The sequence below is a fragment of the Epinephelus moara genome, chromosome 18, assembly GCF_006386435.1.
Source record: "Epinephelus moara isolate mb chromosome 18, YSFRI_EMoa_1.0, whole genome shotgun sequence".
NCBI classification, from domain to species: Eukaryota; Metazoa; Chordata; class Actinopteri; order Perciformes; family Serranidae; genus Epinephelus; species Epinephelus moara.
In genome coordinates, this window is record NC_065523.1 from 29,710,291 (window position 1) to 29,730,339 (window position 20,049).

Here is a 20,049-nt window from a genome sequence, read left to right on the forward strand (position 1 = left end):
TCTGGAGGAGGAGATACGTGTAGCCTGGCTTTAGCTGGCTTAGCATTAGCAACACATAGCTAGGCGGAGGCGCAACAAGCTCCCTGAACGCCGAAATAAGTACTCTATTTTGATTTTTTTCCTTGGAATTCGCGCAACTAGTTTATGGTTTTATATCCCTGGACTAACAATTGAACCTGACGTGGCCCAAAAAAGATGGTAAGTTCACGTCGGCTTTCAAGACAGTCGAGTTGTTTTGTTTTTCCAGGGTGTCCTGTAATCCAGTTTGCTCTGGTGATGTCTCCACCGAGCACCCGTCTTGGCTGCTAGCTTGAAGGAATGCTAACTAGCTTAGCATGCTAGTTGGATGTCTTAGCATATAAATACGTTTAGGAGCTGGCCGGAATGCTCGTGTATTTATCAGTTAGGTATGGAAGTGACTGTGAATCCAAAAAAATGTAAGCTTTGTGTTAAATATAGATGCTGTGTGTGCAACAGTTGTTTTTTTTAGCCGAATTACGGGAGAGAGCAGGTCTGCCGCTTGCTAACGTAACATAAGCTTTGCTAGCTTTGATCCAACTTTTTTTTCCCAGGGCAAGTTTTGATCTCGTATTGGAAACGACCGTTGGTCAGTGATTGTGTCTACAGTCACTAATATCAATCTCAATGGCAAACAGAGTGGGTCATAACATACTGGAAATAAAAATGTAGTCGGGATACACACTTTTCCAATCACCTGAGTTGACTAACTAAACCAGCGTAAGCAAGTTACCGATGTTAGCTAGCTTATTTTGCTAGCTAGTGACAACTACTTGCCGCAAGTTTGCTCAACTTGCTAACGTTAGCGGTGACTGTGAGTCGCAAACGGGCTAGTTATTCCACCCAATGTATTCAAGTGACGTTTCTTAAAGTTAGGTGTCTGTTACACTCAGGTTTATCCCGCAATTCAAACAGGTAAATACATCGGGAATGTGTTTGAGGCAGCGTACGCTACTTTAGCTTAGTGCTATCAATCACATCAGTTCAATGAAACGCTGTGATTTGTTCCCTTTCTTCCCGTTTTTTAAGAGCGGCTTCATTATTATTTCCTCCACCAGTTAAGCATGCTTTGAAAGAGGCGACTGCTGAGTTAGATCATGCTGTTGTGAGTCATCAAGGCAAAACTTGACGTGCTTATTTGCGATTTTAGGGAAATTCTTCACGGTGTGGGCGCTGTCTGTTTACTCGCTCCGTTTCCAATCGGCTAACCCCGATGGTAGGTAGGCAGGCGTCAACACCTCAAGACACTGATCGGTGGTAAGGTTTGGTTATTTTGTGGGGTACAGTGGTGTTCGGATGTGAGCTTTGTATTCAGAGCTGCACATATAAACGTGGCCTCAGAGAGGGGCAGGGCTTTGTCTATTGTCAGGATGATCAGTCAGTCACAGTGGGTGACAGATGCATCATCACCGTCCTCCTCCCTTCCCTGACTTGGCTTTGTCTCACAGCCGGCCAGGGAGGACAAAAGGCGGGGTGACATGCCGATCAGAAGGTGACTTCTCCTCCCTGCTTCAGGCTTGATGCTCATCACAACTCATACACACTCACAGTCACATTAAAGGCTTTTGAAACACGTTGTAGTGGTTGGATTTTCCTTGGGTTAGACTTGATACGATTGTTAGTTTGGCTTGAAGGAACTTAATCCTTGAGTAGCTGAGTGGTTTAAGATTAATTACGGGTGTATGCTGCTTGTGGTTACACTGAGATTGAGTCGAAATGAAGGTGGTGAAGGAACCAGCTGGGTAACTCGGTGTCATGCTAGATATTGTCACACACAGGCACTCGGTTGTGCAAGCCCTCTATCTCCAGATCAGCTTTACACTTGTTGTTTAGGCCTGGCAAGGCAGACCTGTTCTTGGTGTACTGCTCTCAACCCTTGTTGCTAATCACAGTTTACCTGGGGTTTGCCAAGACACACCCAGACACTGGCGCACACACACACACACCCGTGAGAGGCTGGTTGTATCCTAGCAATCAGACTGCTCTCTCTCCACTTTCTTTGTGGTTGATATTTAGTTTCGTATTGGGATGTTCCTGGCAAATATCTGTAGGTCATGACATTGTCCCACACACACTATGCCTTCCTTTCCTCAGTCTCTACTCTGTTTTTTTCTGTACTGGCAACACTTTGAAATCAGCACAGCAACAACTGCTGTGAGTCCTCTGCTAAGCCAGATTTATGCTTCTCCACCGATGTGCTTCTGTTATAGACGTCAATCATGTTTTCCTGACTCATGTCCAAGTACTTTGATGTAGAGCGGTTGGTGACACAGACCCTGAGCTAATTATTTGTATAGTTTTTGACATTGCCGTGTCATCTACTTTTTGTGTGCTCTGCAGTTCATGTGTAGGTCATTCATTCACCATGCTCAGTGTTTTAACTTTAAGTGTGATCTGGCATATTTGATGGCTGTCATACTGGAAGCATCAAACACTACCGGAAAGTTATCAGACTTTTTATTGTTGATGTGATCCATTAAACACGGTCTGATCAACCCCAGTAACGATCCTGCAATTGAGTCTTGATGTCTCCTCTGCCAAAGGAATTGATTTACATTTAAGCAAGTTGATAAGCACCACCAGAGCACTTCGTGGGTATGTCAGTCTGTTCCATACATTATATACTTGAAATAATTGTGTGAGGACTGTTTTACTATATGATACTGATGAATGAACCAGTGACATTATTATCAGATCTATGCCTTGTATGGAATTGCTTTTAGGAGACCAGACTTTACTATGCATATGTTGTACCCTAATGACATGACGCAACATGACACTGTGTCCCAGCCTTCACTTAGCCTAATAGCCTTGGGTTTGCACAGGAAATGGCTTTGCTAGATCACTTGTTTTTCATGTACAGTAAAAGTTTCCACAGGCATTTTATAGTAATTGCCCTTTTTTTCTGTAGCTGTTTTTTAAATTCATTTTTAAAATGTAAACATCACACTATCAAATTATCTTGCAGTTATTTTTAGCTGTGGCATAAGGCACAGATCTGATAATGTTGTGAGTTGATTCACCAGTATCTTATTTGGTTAAAACGGGACACCACAGGAAGGCGAAATTTGAATTTTCTGACTTTGCATGTTGCATGCCACCGTGTTTTCCTAGTCCACGTTGGAGGTCATGTGGTTACTGTTTTCCATGACGTAGGCTATATTTACAAGGTAGTTTCTCTGCTCTCATCCATTCAAAAAACTCTGGCTGGCTTTGGAATGAGCCCAAATTTTTATGTTGTTGCAGGGCACTGTCAGTTTTCTGCTGATGCCATGCTTCTGTCCATCCTATGCATTGATAGTCAAAGATTTCTACACAAATGTGACAGCTCTGTGGCAGCAAAGGCAGCCAAAGCAAAACACAAAATGGAAATAGTGGTAGAGGATGTAGAGAAAATCTATAATGTTGAATGTAATCCAATATCAATCCAGTATTGACGATAGGCAGTCTGCATTGCAAATATTCATACAGGTATACAAGTAATCCAATCCAGGAGCACGACTACTGATTGGATTTTAAAGAGTATTATTTTAAATGAGGGAGCTGGACTGCCATTGAGTAAATGCCGTTATTTGTGTAATTTTGTTAATTTCTTCTCAAATTTCCTTTAACCTCCGTGTGTGAGTCAGACAATGACAGGCAGAGAGAGGAGAGGAGACCGAAAGCGTGGCTGCTCATAATAGGTGTGTGAGTTCATCTGAAGCTGCAAGAAGTAGACCCTGGACTAAATGATTTTTATGGTTATCCCTCTGTTCTTCCAAGGACGAGGCATAGTGGCAGTTTGACAAGAATGACGGGCTCAGTCATTCAGACATGATGAACCTGCACTGACACATGAATAGCCTGTGTATTTCACACAGACACACACATACAAGTTTTGTATGCCGTCTCTTCTGGGCCTTGGGGCTCGAATGATCTAAGCACAGAGGGGCTGAAGGAAGGCGGGCCAGCGGTGTCTTCTGGTGGGGGTTGTTCCGGGGTGTTTGGGGGGGGCTGGGATGGACAAGACAGACTCTCCTCTCTTCTTCCTGTCTGCCATGGGTGAATAGGTGATTATAGCAGCAGATGTGTCATTAGGTCTGGGCTGTATTCATGCGGATGCAGGGTGCAGGAGGGTGACGAGGGAACGCTTGGGAGGGGGGCATGCTCCACAGGAATCACATTTCACCAGCGTTTAGTAAATTTAGGGGATGTGCCAAGTTGTTTTCTTAACCCCTTTCCCCAACACATACACTCACACTCCCCCTCGTGTCCTCACCCTCGTCCCTCCCAGCTGTCTTTCCGTAGCATTGCTAGGCAGGAAGCTTCCTGGAACAAATGCATACACATGCATAAATAAATGTACATTGCCATTTGCTACATTTGCTAACTAAAACATCGAACTGTTGCATTTAACACAGAGTCTGCAATGACTGTTAATCACTTAACACTCGTCCTCTGTTCATGCAAGCAGCAGGTCGTGGGGCATGTTGGTGCACGCTTGGTGCAGGGATCAGATTACTGAATGCGAGAAGTCATCTTAGGTCTAGATGAACAGCCCTGGGTGGCAGTCAGAGGAACAGTGGTAAAAAAAAACATCAGAAAAGACAATGAATTAAATTAGATTTGGTAAGTTTGCAGCTGATGTGAATGTGTGTGAATGTGTCATAAATGAAAGTAAAACAGTCTCTTTGCTAATCTCACTAAATTATCAAGTTATATAGATCCTGCTGTGGCGAGTTTGCATCTAAGCTCAAACCGTGTTACACTATCACATTTCATTGAATCGACTTTTCTTTCTCAGCACCCCGTATCACATAAACATAAGGACACGACTTGATAAACACAAGGCCACACTCAAGTAACATTTTCATTGAATATGGAAATGAGATGTCTAGGTCACACAGCTGTGCGTGTCCACACACTTTCCATACTTTCTTATGTGTCAGGAAGTGATCAGTAGCTGGGCTGCCGCTGATCTGTTAGAAACAGGACAGAGGAGTCATCAGTCACTCCTGTAGTCATCGTCAGACTGGAAATGGTTTATCTCCCCTGCCACCCACCAAAGGGTGGAAACACATTTTTACTCATTCATTGCGCTGGCGTCTCTCGTGGCGATACACTGACTGAATGTTAATACTGCGGTGATGGGAAAGAGCATAGATGAAGGCACATTAAGATCTAAGTTGTTCAAGAATGATGCTGAAATTGAATTAGCAAAACTTAAAATCCGGCTCTGCTAAAAATAGCGATTGCTTTTGTGCTGCCGTGTGGTATTTACATATAGTGCTGGGCGGTGTGCCCAAATATTATTATCACAGTACTTTATAAGATTCTGGTGGTTTCCTGTTTTATCACGGTATTTTTTCTTTTCTCATCACTGGGCGTAGTGGCTTATTCCACTGTCAGTACTACATTAAATCTAAAAACATTTCAGTGTCATTTTTATACTGAAGTCTTTGATTACTATTGCGTTTGCTTGGCCCTACAATGATACAATATATGAAGGAATCAGTGCATGAACCAGTTGCAGCGTATAAACATTTTGTTATTGGACTAATAGATAAGCCACTAAAAATCTATATACCTTAAGTATTTTAGTGTTTATAGAGATAATTTGCAAATATTCGATTGCACGGGTCTGAAGTATTTTTGCCCCAGTAAGACATACCTCGAATCCACCGTTTCAGTCATTGCTCTGCTCTGAACCCGTCTTTCTCGACAGTCTGTAGCAGGACCATGACCTTGCATAGGTGGATTGTTTTTGCGTTCATAATATCCCTCCACTGCTTGCTTTTCCTGTCACATTTAGAGCCTTGAGCAAATGCCGCTTAAGGCTATGTCTGACCCTCTGGTTTCACTGGCGCTGCTGATGACCTTGAATCTGACGACTGTAGTCTTACACTCTCTTGGTATTCCAACGTGTTTTCTATGGCAAGCCGTTTTAACATTTAATCGCTAGACTGGATATTCATTACTGATAACTGCAACATAATTTTGCCTAGTCAAAACTCTTATTCAAGATATCTGTAATTAGAGTTTGACTAGTCAAAACCCTAATTACAGATATCTGTAATTCAGTTTTGACTAGTAAGATTCAAACTACTTTTGCCATTCATGTGTCTAGGGTTTGCGGATATCTGCAACTGAATTGTAGGTATCTGTAATTCCAGTTTGAGATATCTACAACGTAATTTTGACTAGTCATAATTCAAGTTCAAGATATCTTTAATTATCATCAATTGAAGATATCTACATGGTCCTTTCTAGATATCTTGAATTAAGTTTCAGATAGAATGACGTTGTAGATATCTTCAACTTGAATTATGACTAGTCAAAATGACGTTGTAGATATCTGCAACTGAATTACAGATATCTCCAATTCAGTTGCGGATATTCACAATAAGAATTGCAGATATTCGCAACTACTTTGGAGATATTTATAATGACAAACCCCATGCACATTAATGGCAAAAATAGTTTGAATGTTACTAGTCAAAACTGAATTACAGATATCTGTAACTGTAGTTTTGACTAGTCAGAATTACGTTATAGATATCTTCAATTAAAATGCATACTAGTTACAATGACATTACGACTAGTCAAAATGATGTTGTTGATATCTACAATGGTAATTTCCGGATAGCCAAACTTAGCGTTTAAATGTTAAAACGGCTTGCCATAGTTTTCTGCTTTGGTGATGGTATAAGTTGCAAGTGTTACCAGGGCCTGCAACAACAGTGGCTCGACAAAGTAACGTAATGGCATATTTTTTAAAAACAAAAAGCTTCCACTCGGCAGACACAGCTCTTTTTTTGGGCACAAGTTCCTGTGGTGCATCTCTGGTCTCTTTCTTCATTCTCACACCTTTCTTTACCTCTTTGCTTTCTCTACCCAGCAGTGTAATTTTGTTGTGCGTCACTGTATTTCCTTGTTAAAAAGAGTAAGTGTGGGTTATCAGATGTTGTATTATTAAGTTAAAAACATTCGTAAGAAGGGTACGCAGTTAATAGGGTCCCCCTCTCCCACTCTACACAGCATGTGTAGCCCCTAGTGCCCTCAGATGTGCATTGAAGAGTTATAGCAGTTGTATCATTTATTCACCGGTAAGACAAAATATGACAAATTTATATCATGGGGAAGAAGGAAACCAGTATACTTGAAGAACCGGTATACTGCCCAGCACTTCTTGCATGTCTCTACAAGGTTGCCCTTTTGTAAAGTAGTGTATTTCGTACACCTGCAAACAGACGGTGTGTTTGTCAGATCTGCCTTGAAAACTGAGTAAGACCTAATACAACATAGAATTTGTGACATTAATCAACAAATGTAGATGTAATTTTTCTCAGTAACTAGAAAATCATCACGTCACTCACTATCTACGTAGAACTGTAAACCTTTTTGATAGTGAAACACTGTGACTAGGACATTATTATCCCACGAGACACTAGTTATATCTTAATATTGTTTGTGCATTTTTGATTACTATTTTTATGTTGTCTTTTCATTGCACGGCTCTTCTAATTCGTTCCAAGTAATCTTGTGTTTGCTTTCGTCTTGCATTTTCTGCTCCCATGTCTTGTCCTCCCAGCCCACCCAATGAGCAACTTTTCCATCACACACATATACCGCCCTGAAATTATTCATTCTCATCACCCTGCCTTGTAATTTGCGATTGAGTCAGATTACTGTAAACTCGAGTGCGATTACAAAAGTGGAAACACAATTCTTGGTCACAACACTCTGGCCCTCCTCAATAAGAAGGAGGCAGGCTCTGTGTAAGTGCATGGAAATTGCTTATCTAAGCGTGAAAGTATGAAACATATTGTTTAGTCTAGTTTCATAAAGGAAGGCTCTACAGCTGCTCCTATAAATACAGATTATCTTCACAATCTCATTGTTTAGGTGTGGAAATCGGAATTACGCCGACACCTTCAAGAAAGAAACTCTGATAAGACCCATGACTTTACCAGATGTTTCGTAGTTTGTCTTGTCATGTAATGTGAAAGTGTCAAAAATATTAAGGACTTTTTTTCCTGAAGTGTTTCTCTAATGAAAGGTAGGTTAAATTTGATGTATGCTTTGAAGATGACTGCTTAGGGAGGGGGAATTTGATCAGTTAAGATCAATGGTTTAAAACGTGAAGTTGTTATTGTGCTGTAACAAATACTAAGCTGTTGGCGTATTCAGACGTGTGAGAGTTACTCAGAAACTGATTATAACAAGGAGGTGTTGAGGTGTTTGCTCTTTTAGTATGCATCAGTTTTTTCCGTCTTTATTCTGTTACATATCCTAAATGTCTTTTTTCTTCTCTTCCTTCCACTAACCGATTATTTGTCTGTCTGTCCCAGGTGATGGCGTCGTCATGTGTGCAGCCAGCACTGTGTGTGTGGAGATGGTTTTAACAGACGCTGTTCTGGAGGACTCAGGAACACTGCACTGGCCTGGAGAAGCCTCATAAACAAACACGCACACGTACACAACACACACCTGCACACAAGAAGATTTACACATACACCACGCCACCGCCGTGCCTTGAGAAAGGACACAGTCGCACGGATACATAACACAAGCTTCACCTGAAGCACGCACACACATTTAAGCTCTTGGTGTGTGTTAGACTCTCTACCCATACATCATTGGTGTCCTATCTCCTCTCCTGTGTGAGAGCGTGCATTTTATTTCTTCCCATCTGTCCCACCCCCACCGCCACCATGCCGAGGTCCACCATCCGCCGGCAGATGAAGAACATGGTGAACAACTACTCTGACGCCGAAAAGAAAGTCAGAGAGGCCACTTCCAACGACCCCTGGGGCCCGTCGTCTTCGCTCATGTCCGAGATCGCCGACCTCACTTACAACGTGGTCGCCTTCAGCGAGATCATGAGCATGATCTGGAAGCGGCTCAACGACCACGGCAAGAACTGGCGCCACGTCTACAAGGCGCTCACTTTGCTCGACTACCTGATCAAGACAGGCTCAGAGCGAGTGGCGCTGCAGTGCAAGGAGAACATCTTCGCCATCCAGACTCTGAAGGACTTCCAGTACATCGACAGAGACGGCAAAGACCAGGGCATCAACGTCAGGGAGAAGAGCAAGCAGCTTGTGGTCCTACTGAAAGACGAGGACCGCCTCAAAGGAGAGAGGTAAGAGCTTTGTAAATCAAATTTGGAACAGATACACAGTAGTTAAAAACCTTAGGGGTCCACTGATTCTGCAGGGTGTTGGGTGTGACAGTGACAGAACTTTGCATTTGCCCTTGTCCCTTAAAAGGGCTCCCTAAAAAACATTAATTTGAATCACAAGTTTTGGAGCACACTGTTCGTTGAAGCACTAGACTTTATTCACCCTTGTCTCTGCTCTCAGCTGTGGTGTCGAAAGCTAGCGAGGTCGACCAAACGGCTCTGACGCCACACCAGACCCTGGCACCGCTTCCTCTACTATACAATGACTGGTGCTTTTGGTGTGTCCAATTTTATTACAGCTGACACTGTGTTTCCACACCTGTTGGTGCTTAGCAAAGATTGATCCCCAGGGTATCGTGCTACTCCATATCTCCATATCTCTACTGTTATGCCATTTACAGTGGATCTCTTTCACTGATACGAGGTGCAAACAAGCGCTTGAAAAATGGCGGCACAGATGATGTGTTTTCCAGATGAACAGTCCTAAGGAAAACCTACTATGGACATGAGTTGCCTGCTTCAGTGACTTTCTGTGACTGTATTTGATTTTCTGTATGATTCAATTTAGGCCCTGTCTACACATGCACAGATCTTTTTGAGAACTTATATTTTCTTCTATGTTTTGGCCCCTTATCCACACACTTTTAGGTCACCAAAATGGCATCTATTCTCCATTACTATATATCAGTGTGGACATGTAAAACAGACCGTTTGGGGAAACAATGATATCATCTCCCCAATTTGCGCATGCCCGGTGTTGCTTAGTGTAATGTGCTTGCGCTAGAGACAAGTTTTTTTACATTTTGTTAACACTGCTTTATCTAATGACAACCTTACATCTGAAAAAGGATGAATGGAGGCCTCTACTGTGCCCAGTGTTACATGGCCATCCTCAGCGTCTGCGGTTTGAAGTCCACCAGAAACAACAATTTTTGAACAGGCCCAATTTAAGTAGCAGATGGTTGTACAATTTTGAAAGTGGGATTGTTATCGATGAGGAGTGGAAGGAAAACTTGCCCATGTCCAGAGCATCACTTGTATTTTTGAGTAAGCTTCTCTGTCTTCATATCAAAGGGGATAAATGGTTATTGGATCTCCAGTAGGTGTTTTGAAAAGGGTAATGTTGACCTGTTAACACTGCACTACCTTTGCAACAGGGGGAGACTGTAACCCCTTTTACACTGCCAGATTTTCCGCGAATGTTGGGCCGTTTTGCAGGCAAGCTTTTAGACACACAGAGCAGGATTGGCGAGTTGATCCTAGGTGCCCAATTTTCCGCCTCGGAGGGTAGTCATATTGGCGGAACCCTTTTAGTTTAAACAGACTGAGGCGGCCTTCCGCAACGGTAGGGGCTGTTGAAGACTTGTGGGAGGAGCTGTTGATGACGCCGCACGTGCGACCCACTGGTGGTGGATAAACAGGAAACAGATGATAGCAGGAATTAGCATGCAGCTAGTAGCAAGAGAGGAACGCAAACCTGACAGACACTGTTAAGATGAGCAACTGGGGAGACAAGGAATTGCGCGCCCTCCTTGCCCTCGCAAACGAAGAGGCCATTAACCGTCAGATGACGGGGACGGTGAAGAACGGGCCGACTTACGAGAGAATCGCCGAAGGACTGACCAGCCGCGGCTTCCCTCCCACGTCACTGTTTACGTCAAACGCTGAGCTACACGTTTTGTTACTTGCTCATGCCCCCCATTGCCCCGAAAAAAGGCGCATTCTGTATAAACAAAAGTAGGTAGGCGGCACTTTGCCGCACTCCCCAGTTTTGCTTTTATACTGCCAATGCTGAAAGAAGACTTATTGGGCTTTCCTGCAAATTTGCACAATTCCTATCTAAAAAGGGCTTGTGTTAGACGCTAACTCCAGCACGAGTTTGACGTCGTTTTTGTAAAACGAAAGTTGTATGGACTGATTTTTTTGGATGGGAAAATACCCGTTTTCAGAAAATGTCTGTATATGGTTTGCTTTTTTGTTTATCCATCTGTTTTCTGATATGATTTTTTACAAAAAACAGGGCTTTGCATCATTTCCAGCACTAGTTGGCCCAAGGGGGTTGCTTCATCATTTGTTGTTGGCAGCATGTTTAACTCTAATTAATGATAATGTTGTGGCATTTTAGAATGAGGGTGGTTTTGGAAATAGACTCAATCTCATAATTGGTGTGCTAGGTCTCCAAAGAGCAATTAACCTTTTATACCTCATGCTTATTTTGTCCTTTGAACATCACGCTAAGGATGATAAGAACCTTAACTTTAGTCAAGATGACTGATCATAGTATTTTTTTGTCTTACTAGGTCTCAGGCTTTGAAGACCAAAGAGCGTATGGCCCAGGTGTCCACTGGGAACAGTCAGATGGGTTTTGGCCGAGGCTCGTCTCAACCCAACCTCTCCACTTCCTACAGCGAAGAGTACGGCAGATCAGAGGGCTCACCTGCGTCCTACCATGGCTGTAAGTATTAGCCGCCACAGAGGCTGTAACACACCCAGGGCTCATTCCGTATGTTAAAACAACACATGTAATACAGAATATTCCCTTATACTGTATTGTGTCCCAGTTGGTGTAACTTTGGCCTACATCCTGAAACCTACCCCTCCCCCTGCTCTGTCTCTGGCTTGCAGTCCCGCAGTAGGGTTGCATTCCTCAGCACACACACAGACAGAAGAGGAAGCAGAGTTCACCCCCCTAGCTTCTATCATCCACATGACAGAGGAATCTGCTCGTCTTTTCAGTGATTCGTTCACTCCTCCAGAGACACAGGGAGAGATATAGAAATGCACAGTGACAGACAGACTGCAACAGGAGAGACATGGATAGATGAAGATTGCACTGAGAGAGAGATATGATGGAAAGAAGGAAGTGAATGGAAACCAGACTTGGATAGCCTTGAATAAAAAGAGGGACTAGAGTGGGAACGTCTTTCTGTTGATGAAGAGTGCAGCGACATGTGTGGGGATATTTTTCGACGGCTGCACATTACTACTGCCCTCTAACTTTGTATTAATTAGTCTGGTATCTTCATCATGCAAAGCTAGGAGTCCTCATACTTGGTGACATATTCTGTGATAAGTCATCGATGCTCTTGAGTTTCTATTAGTACTCTTTTTTTCTAGTTGCACGAGCTTATTCTAACAGAGAATAAAAGCAGAGTTTAAATGTATGGATAGAAAGATGGAGTGGGTGAGGCGTAGTCAGGCAGTCAGGAAATGGGGTAATGCAGAGAGGGACGGAGAGAAAGAATGGAGAAGTTGAAATGAAAGAGTGAACCTTGGCCTCTTTCCCTTTCATCCCCTGACCCCCAGTCCTTTGTGCACAGCAGGATTGAGGTGTGTATGCGCCTATGGATGTGTGTGTGTGTATGTGTGTCTGTCTGTTGACACACATGGTTTCAGCCTGCATGGATCCTACATGTTGCATGGAGCTCACGTTCATCTTTTACTTTGTGGCCCACATTCCTTCCTGTATGTTATGTTTGAACGTGTGGCTCAGAGGCGGAAGCTCCAGCAGCTGAGTCATCAGTTGAGAAAACTGAAGGAGAGACCGGCCAATAGGAGTGAGGCCGGGCTGTCGCTGTGGGCGTTTCCAGGGGGGGATTTTTGGGATTCCAGGCGAACTTTCCGAGTATTGTTGTCCAGACAGGGTGTGAATGAACGGCCATGCAAGTGGGACTGTTGGTGTTAACCTAGCATGCCCCCCCACCCCCTAGTCTCCTACGTATATGGAAAGGTCTGAAATATGTTTGACCTAAGGCAATTGGATGTCATGAATTCCAAATTTGTGATTACAGGTTATTTGTAATTTGTCTCTACCTTGTCAGTCTGCATACACACCTGTGTTTCTGTGTGTGTTAATGTTAACCTGTGCATGTTTGTGAAGGAACCTAACTGTCCCCTTAGGCTGTAGTTTCTCTGAGGTTAACGAGCCAATAGTAAAAGCTGGTTTTGCTTTAGTTTCCATGTTTCTGGTTCAATGATGCCTTTTCGTCTCACTGTAGAAGTTCAAATAGTTTAGTGCCTCTAAAGATCAGCATGATTAAAATAAGTTGACATAAGTGGTGTGATGCTATTTGAGCAATGCTAAGCAGTGTGTAGGGTTGGGTTATTCATATTTTAACTGATAAGGGTACCTGTAATTTGGTACTGCTACCCAACAGTACCTTTTTTGGTACTTAACTTTCTCTGTTGTAACAAAAATGTGATTTTTGAACAAGCTGCTGGGATGACGTTTGAGACTAAAAGCAATCTGTCTGCTTGTGCGAGTGTATATGTGTCTGCGTATCTAGCAGTGATTCTAGGCTTTTGCTTAAACAATCTAGGAACTATCGTGGCAGGTCAGCGCTGCAGTGCTGGTTTTGGCTTGCTGGAAAGCCAACGGAGTGGCTGCAGAGCTCCATGGCCGATTTGCCGGCTTTGGGTTGCTTCCTCTCTGAAGGCGAACCCTGGTCACTCCACTGAGCTCTGTTGCCGTCCTTGGAGCTCCATGGCTAGCTTCCAGGCTTTGGGGCTCTCACAGCACGTCTGCCTCTTGTTTAAACTCGGCGTTTTCACCCAGATGTGCTCTCAGGTACCAAAATTAGGCACTGATTGGTAAATTGGTACTCTGTTGCACTGATGTAATTTGGTCAGTACCCTAAAAGTACAGAGTTTGGTACGCAATCCTAGTTGTGTGTCTTTATGTATGTGCATGTGGGGTCTAAACAGACCACAGTCAAGGCCCCAGTGCTCCTAGCATTCTCTCTGTTGAACACTTAAGTGATAACGCAGGAACATGCAACGCTCAAGTCTCCCACAAAGGCTGGGAACAACATACATTTTCACAGTTTCACGCCAAAAGTCTGGAAAACATATAAAGAAGCACTCTAGAAAGTGCATTTAAGGAACTGCCTCACTCACCAGGTTTCAAACAGCCACTTAATTCTTTATCTAGAGAGACAGGAGACTGGGTGTCTGCAAATGTTGCGGTCATTAGTGGTTGACACCCTGGGATAAAATTCTCTGCGCTGTTATCACCACATAAATCTACTACAGATGACACCAGTGGTCATCAGCCCATTTCGCCTTCTCCAAAAATCTCCATTTAGAGCTTGAATTGCAGGCTGACCTTAGGGTCTAAGCTTGGTTTGAAGGAGTTTTGTAAGCTGAAGTGTTTGTTCAATTCCAGTTTTGTGTTTATTTGCTTAATTATGAAAAATAGCAGCACAGAAAATTATGATAAGATGAGACGCGACTGGACTAAACAGCCTACACAAGCGGTAGTGGCACGTATTAGAAGGATTTTTTTAAATGTATGTCGCTCCTAGCAGGCAGAGCTGTGCCTGTGAGGAATGCCAAGAAATTGTGACTATCCATATATGGTCCATTCCCACAGTGGTGGGCAAGAACCTGGTGTGTTTTAGTTGGCTTTGCGTTTTGTTTATTTGTGCTGCTGACTTGCTACTATCAAGTGTTGCAGTGTGTGTTATGTGTTGCCAGTTTTCATATCTCTTTAGGCTTAGTGGTTGAAAAACCTGTTATTTAAGCCCTCCTTTGGTTTGCAGTTGGTTTTGGTGAGATTTAAAGAGAGCTCACGGCAAATATCCCTTTGATAAAGGAATATAATGCATCTATCAAACATGTTAATGGAAGGTAATGGTGAGATGTCACATTGTCTGAGCATCAGTGAAGAAATTTACCCTCTGCTGCTGTTTTTTTATGGTTAGACGTCGTCCCAATTTCCCATATTACCTATCATCCCTGGATATTTCACAGGTTCACATTATCTCTGTATAGGCTGAAGCACCCCTGTGTGTTCACTGTCTATTTAAGGCAGATATGTAGTTGATGTCGAAGCCGTGGTTCAAGTCCAGCCACCAGCTAACTAAACACACCTTCACCCCTGGTACTTCTGGTCCCTTTCCCTGGAGACGCACAGTCTAACGGAGCATGGGAGACATGGGTTTGAGGATCAAGTCGGGCAGGAACAGAGCTAAGAAGTGAGCAAGGAGGGAGGAAAGGAGGCAGGGACAAGATCTTAGCCTGGGATTGCAAGACGAACAGTGAATTAACATGCATGTTGTCATTATTGGTCATTCTTATGAGTTGGCTGTGAGGCTGCGTCCTCTCTCTGCTTCTTCTAAGGGTCAGTATGTCGTGATCATACTGGCATATTCCTAAATTAGCAACCATTTCTTCAGGGAAGGCCAAGCTTTTAACTGTGAAAAGAAGTGTCAGGGTATTCCTTTTTAAAAAGAAATTATTTGATCCTCATCATGGAAACATTTGATGTGGCAGATTTTCTGTGTAATGTTTATAGAAAACCGCTGATGTGACGTTTGCTTCCTGCAGACTTCAGTCAAAATGGGAGGTTTCAGAGTTAATTGTGTCACATAGTGAAACTAACCTACAATGTTTCGCCGAGTCATATCTGTGTCAGTGTTGTTGTTTTGTCTCTGCACCAATGCCTTTGGTTTTTCTCTCTAACCGTTCGCTTTCTGAATAACTCTTTAAATGATGTAACACTACACATAAGATCATCACAGTGTGATGAGCATTGAGTGTGTGTTTGGGAGTGTCCACATCAGCAGTGAGACATGTCATGACTGGTCTTTGTTTGAATCAGAGACGGAGAGAAAAAGATTAGGCAGGCAGAAAGAGAGAGACAATGTTTATTATTTAAGTAGGAGAACAGGAGCAACCTTAAAGTCTGAGAGGAATCGTCTGGCTAAAAATTCAATTTGCACACCAGTGTTTTTTCCAATGTGTTTATAATGGATAAAACAGTGTTGTATAAGGACAGAAAATCTTAAATCAAGCCCAAGAAAACAGGTTTAGTGCACCAACACCCACAACATTCACATGCATGAAACTGCACAAGCTGATGTAGTGACATTATACAGGAATAAGAGTCAAGAATTACATTAAGAGATGAGGTGATGTCACGGTTACTTGTCATCACCTCCCACGCCATGGTTCCCACTAAAACAACAAGGTTACTGTTTCCAAACTCACACAGTCAAACTTTAAATTAAAGCATACACTTCAGGCTACTGTAATGAGCCTAATCTTTTGGCGCTGTAACTTCTCTTGGCGAGATAGCTGTGTGTGTGTTGCCACGTGCAGCGTCTATGTGTTTTTGTGCTGCCACATGGCCTGGTCTAATCCAATAAGCTGAATGGACCTGTCATCCTTTACAGGCTCACTGACGGCCTCTAATCTCACACACACACACACACACACACACACACACACACACACACACACAGAACAGATGTATTTCAAATATGACTTGCTTCACGAGACAACACTGTGTATATGTATTTGTATGATTGTAATTATCACACCAGATCTTGGTTTTGGACTATTAACACAGAGAATTTCCACAGCCAGTGTCACTGCTTTTCATTGTAATTGTAATATACACAGTGTGTGATGGAGTCCCATGTGGCAGTGATGTTAACATATGTTCTGAATGTGTGTGTTAGCCACGTCTCCCAACGCCGGCTCAGAACTGGAGCAGGCCAGACCTCAGACCAGCGGAGAGGAGGAGCTACAGCTGCAGCTGGCTCTGGCCATGAGCAGAGAGGCTGCAGAGCAGGTACATACACACATATACATTAAACATATGATGACATGGCAGAGCGTGAATCCATGCGTGTCATTATCTTTATTTATTGTGGGTCTGTGTTTGAAATTTGCAGGTAGTTTACACTTGTGATAACCAGCTTATTTTAACATGTCAGTAAATGACTTTACAGTAAATTTAAGGCAGTTTTGAATTTAATTATCTTGATTGGGTCATCACCCTGAAAGTACACATACTCAAAAACCTTTCTGAAACCCTGTTAAGCATTCACATTGCTAATGAATATATTCTTAAAGCTGCTAGGGTTATCTAAGCTCCTGAACTTCAGAAATTAGGTTTCTTATGTACATAAACATTTCTGATGTCAGCTAAATATCAAAAGATAATTGTTAGGGTTAGGGTTTGTCGATTAGAGCAGACAAGATGTACGAAATACTCAAGGTATATGGATTTTTGCACATGTATTTGCGTGATACTGTGTTCCATTATCCTCATCAGCTGTAGTTGTATGGCTAGCAAAATGGAAACTGTTTCTCTTTACCCACCCAAGTTTCCGTTAAACAAACTGTTTATAGACTTTATATGGATAAATAGGAATTGAAATTGAAATATATAAAGACTATTCAGCAAATGTCATGGTGCCCACAAAAGCGAGACCAACCTGTTAAGAAAAAAATCATAGAAAACTGCACATTCTGCTTCTGCTAACTGTCCTCTGGGTGTGTGCTTAGGAGGAGCGCATACGCAGAGGGGACGACCTGAGACTACAGATGGCCTTGGAGGAGAGTAAGAAAGGAGGCTCAGATTCAGCAAAACTGCCCAAGAAGAAGAGAGAGGTAAAATATGCACCGTCATGGAGACTGGAGTGACTCAGTTACTCCATTGTCATGACCATGCCCATGAAACAGCCTCGTCTCTCTCCATCCTCATTTTCTGCCTCACAGTGCCTACTGCATCATGAGCAGTAATGAGCCCACTAACGGGCAGCAGACTACCTAGTTTACTCATCATTATTCTGCTCGAATAGCTGGCTGGCTGAAGTTTGAAGGCACACAGAGCTAAAGTGAAGAAGACGTACGGCTGCATGTTTTATTTTAGGATTATAATGACATGAACGCTGTCAGTATGTTTGAATAGTATTGGTGCCGCAGAGGATAATGGCTGGCCAACAGATGGTACTTCCTAACGGTTTCCTCTTTTGTCTGCATTCTTTGTTCTGTCTTCCTGTCTCCTGTCACTTGGTCACATCCTCTGTCTCTTTCTAGCCACAGTCGTCTTTGATGGACCTGATGGATGTCCCAGAGCCAGGTGCCAGCGCTGACCCCTGGGGCGCAGGGGCTGGGGCTGGTGCTGGAGCCGGGGCAGGGGCAGCCGCTGCATCAGAAGACCCCTGGCAGTCTTATGGTATACACCTCACCCACACTCTTCACTTGACATCAGATATTTACACACTGACCATTGCTGTTAAGGATTTGTGCATAGAGTTAGTCTTTCTGTGCGTGTGTGTCGTGTCTGCTTTCCACCTGCAGCTTGCAGGACTGTGACTCTTTGTTAAATAGGAATGCTGCTCCACTGGCTCAGCAGCATTATTGCACAGAGAGGAGAGGAGGGGGGGAGGATGTTAGAGGAAGATATTGTGAAGGAAAGGAGTGTTAAGGGACAGGGAGGCAGGGAGAGGAGGCTGTGGGGGAGTTAAGATATGTAAATGTTGAAGGGGAAACAAAGAGGGACAGATGAGCAGTAGTTTAAGAATGGGTCAGATCAAATACACGCCTGCTGTCAGCACCTGCATGAAACCACCTTGCTCTTATCTTAACGTTATTTCACCTTTCTCTCACTCTCTTCTTCCTCTTATCCAATTTGACCACATGTTTTGTATCCAACCCATCATCCTCCCTAACTCTGAACCTCTCCCCAGGGTCTGCACCTAAGCCAGCAGCCCCAGTGGACCCATGGGGTGCTACTCCTTCTGTCCCACCCATGAAAAGCAGTGATCCCTGGGCATCAAACTCCACCCCTGCCGCTGACCCATGGGGCTCCGCAGCTGCCCGCCCTAAGACTTCCAACACAGGTGACCTTCAAGAGAGAGTAGCTTTTTCAGGACATCCATAAAACCACCACAACCTTACCTCCACCAACGAATTTGTTTTCGTCAGCTAGTTTGTCTGGGAATTATGTGTTTTAGTCTTAAAGATTTTGGAGAACAGTTCGCGCTCATTGAGTTCTCTTTGGCTGGCTAGTGTCTCAAAGACTTAATAGCTGAGTCAAAAGGGGCACATAAAGCACACATTACCAAATGCTTACACACATCTGCATGCTTTCACTTGCCTATTGTGTTCAGTTTTCTCAGTTTACCAGATTATCCACACTCATTCGTACCTGTGTTGTCTGTCTCCATCTGTCTGTGTGTGTGTTTGTGTGTATTTGCTGTTTGTTTTATGTGATTATGTCTGTATGTGTGTACATGTGTTGTCCCCTTTCAGGTAACTTTGACCTGTTCAATGCATCCAACGGTACGTCTAAAGAGGACTTCTCAGAATTTGACAGCCTGCGCTCTTCCTCCTCTGTCCCCACTGGTACTCACCCTTGTCTTCGTCTCTCTAATGACACAAAGTTTTTGTTTTTTTTTCCCTGGGTGTCTGAAAATGATGCCTGTCTGCAGATACAATGTCTCTGCGGGGCACAGACACACTCATGTCTTGTCTTTGTATGTAAATATCACCAGACCTGAGCAAAGACAGTGTTCAAATTTGCACTCAAATGCAGCAGGAATCATATCAAAAGGTGGGAAAAAGCTGTTTGCTCTGGTCTGGTCCCATGTCACTGTGGTGTAATGTGGTGCAGCTTTTATGTGTTTATCATGAAATTTATCACAAGATCTGGGCCATCCAGTTTATGGAGTTTCTTATAGATTTTTTTGTGATCTGCCTGGTGCATCTGAACCAACAACAAATGCTCCAAAAATCTGAATTAAACCCACCCACAACTCCATTCAGGTTGGTGTGTAAGAAGGTTCCAGTGAACAGGTTGGCACAGGTCTTGAATGTATTTCCCATGTGGTTTGGCAGTCTGTGTGTGTGGGAGGGTGACATTGGTGTCTAACGTTTGCTCGAGCTCGACACAAACAATTCTGATACAGTCAAGGACAAGGTCAAGAAATAAAAGAAACACAGTCATACAAAGTTACTGTTCTCAGAAGGGACAAGTCACCACACTGTGGAGAGGACAGGGACTTAGGTGGTGTTCAGGAAGCAGACCTCTGCAGTATGAGTTAGTAGTTAGTAATAATAAATGTAAATAAAGT

The 20,049-nt window shown here is 43.3% G+C and overlaps 1 protein-coding gene across 3 annotated transcripts in view; it reads left to right on the forward strand.

Annotated features, from left to right (window-relative positions):
* The window catches only part of epn2 (epsin 2), a 26,690-nt gene continuing 6,641 nt past the window's right edge, over positions 1-20,049 (forward strand). The window contains exons 1-8 of one of the 3 annotated variants that reach the window (XM_050068577.1): positions 1-198; positions 8,349-9,142; positions 11,482-11,636; positions 16,645-16,757; positions 17,477-17,581; positions 18,011-18,149; positions 18,664-18,816; positions 19,229-19,321. In XM_050068577.1, the coding sequence (XP_049924534.1) occupies positions 8,712-9,142; positions 11,482-11,636; positions 16,645-16,757; positions 17,477-17,581; positions 18,011-18,149; positions 18,664-18,816; positions 19,229-19,321 (1,189 nt within the window). In that variant the 5' untranslated portion in view covers positions 1-198; positions 8,349-8,711. The remainder of the gene's footprint in view (positions 199-8,348; positions 9,143-11,481; positions 11,637-16,644; positions 16,758-17,476; positions 17,582-18,010; positions 18,150-18,663; positions 18,817-19,228; positions 19,322-20,049) is intronic. The other 2 variants (XM_050068579.1, XM_050068580.1) reach the window with 2 other exon arrangements.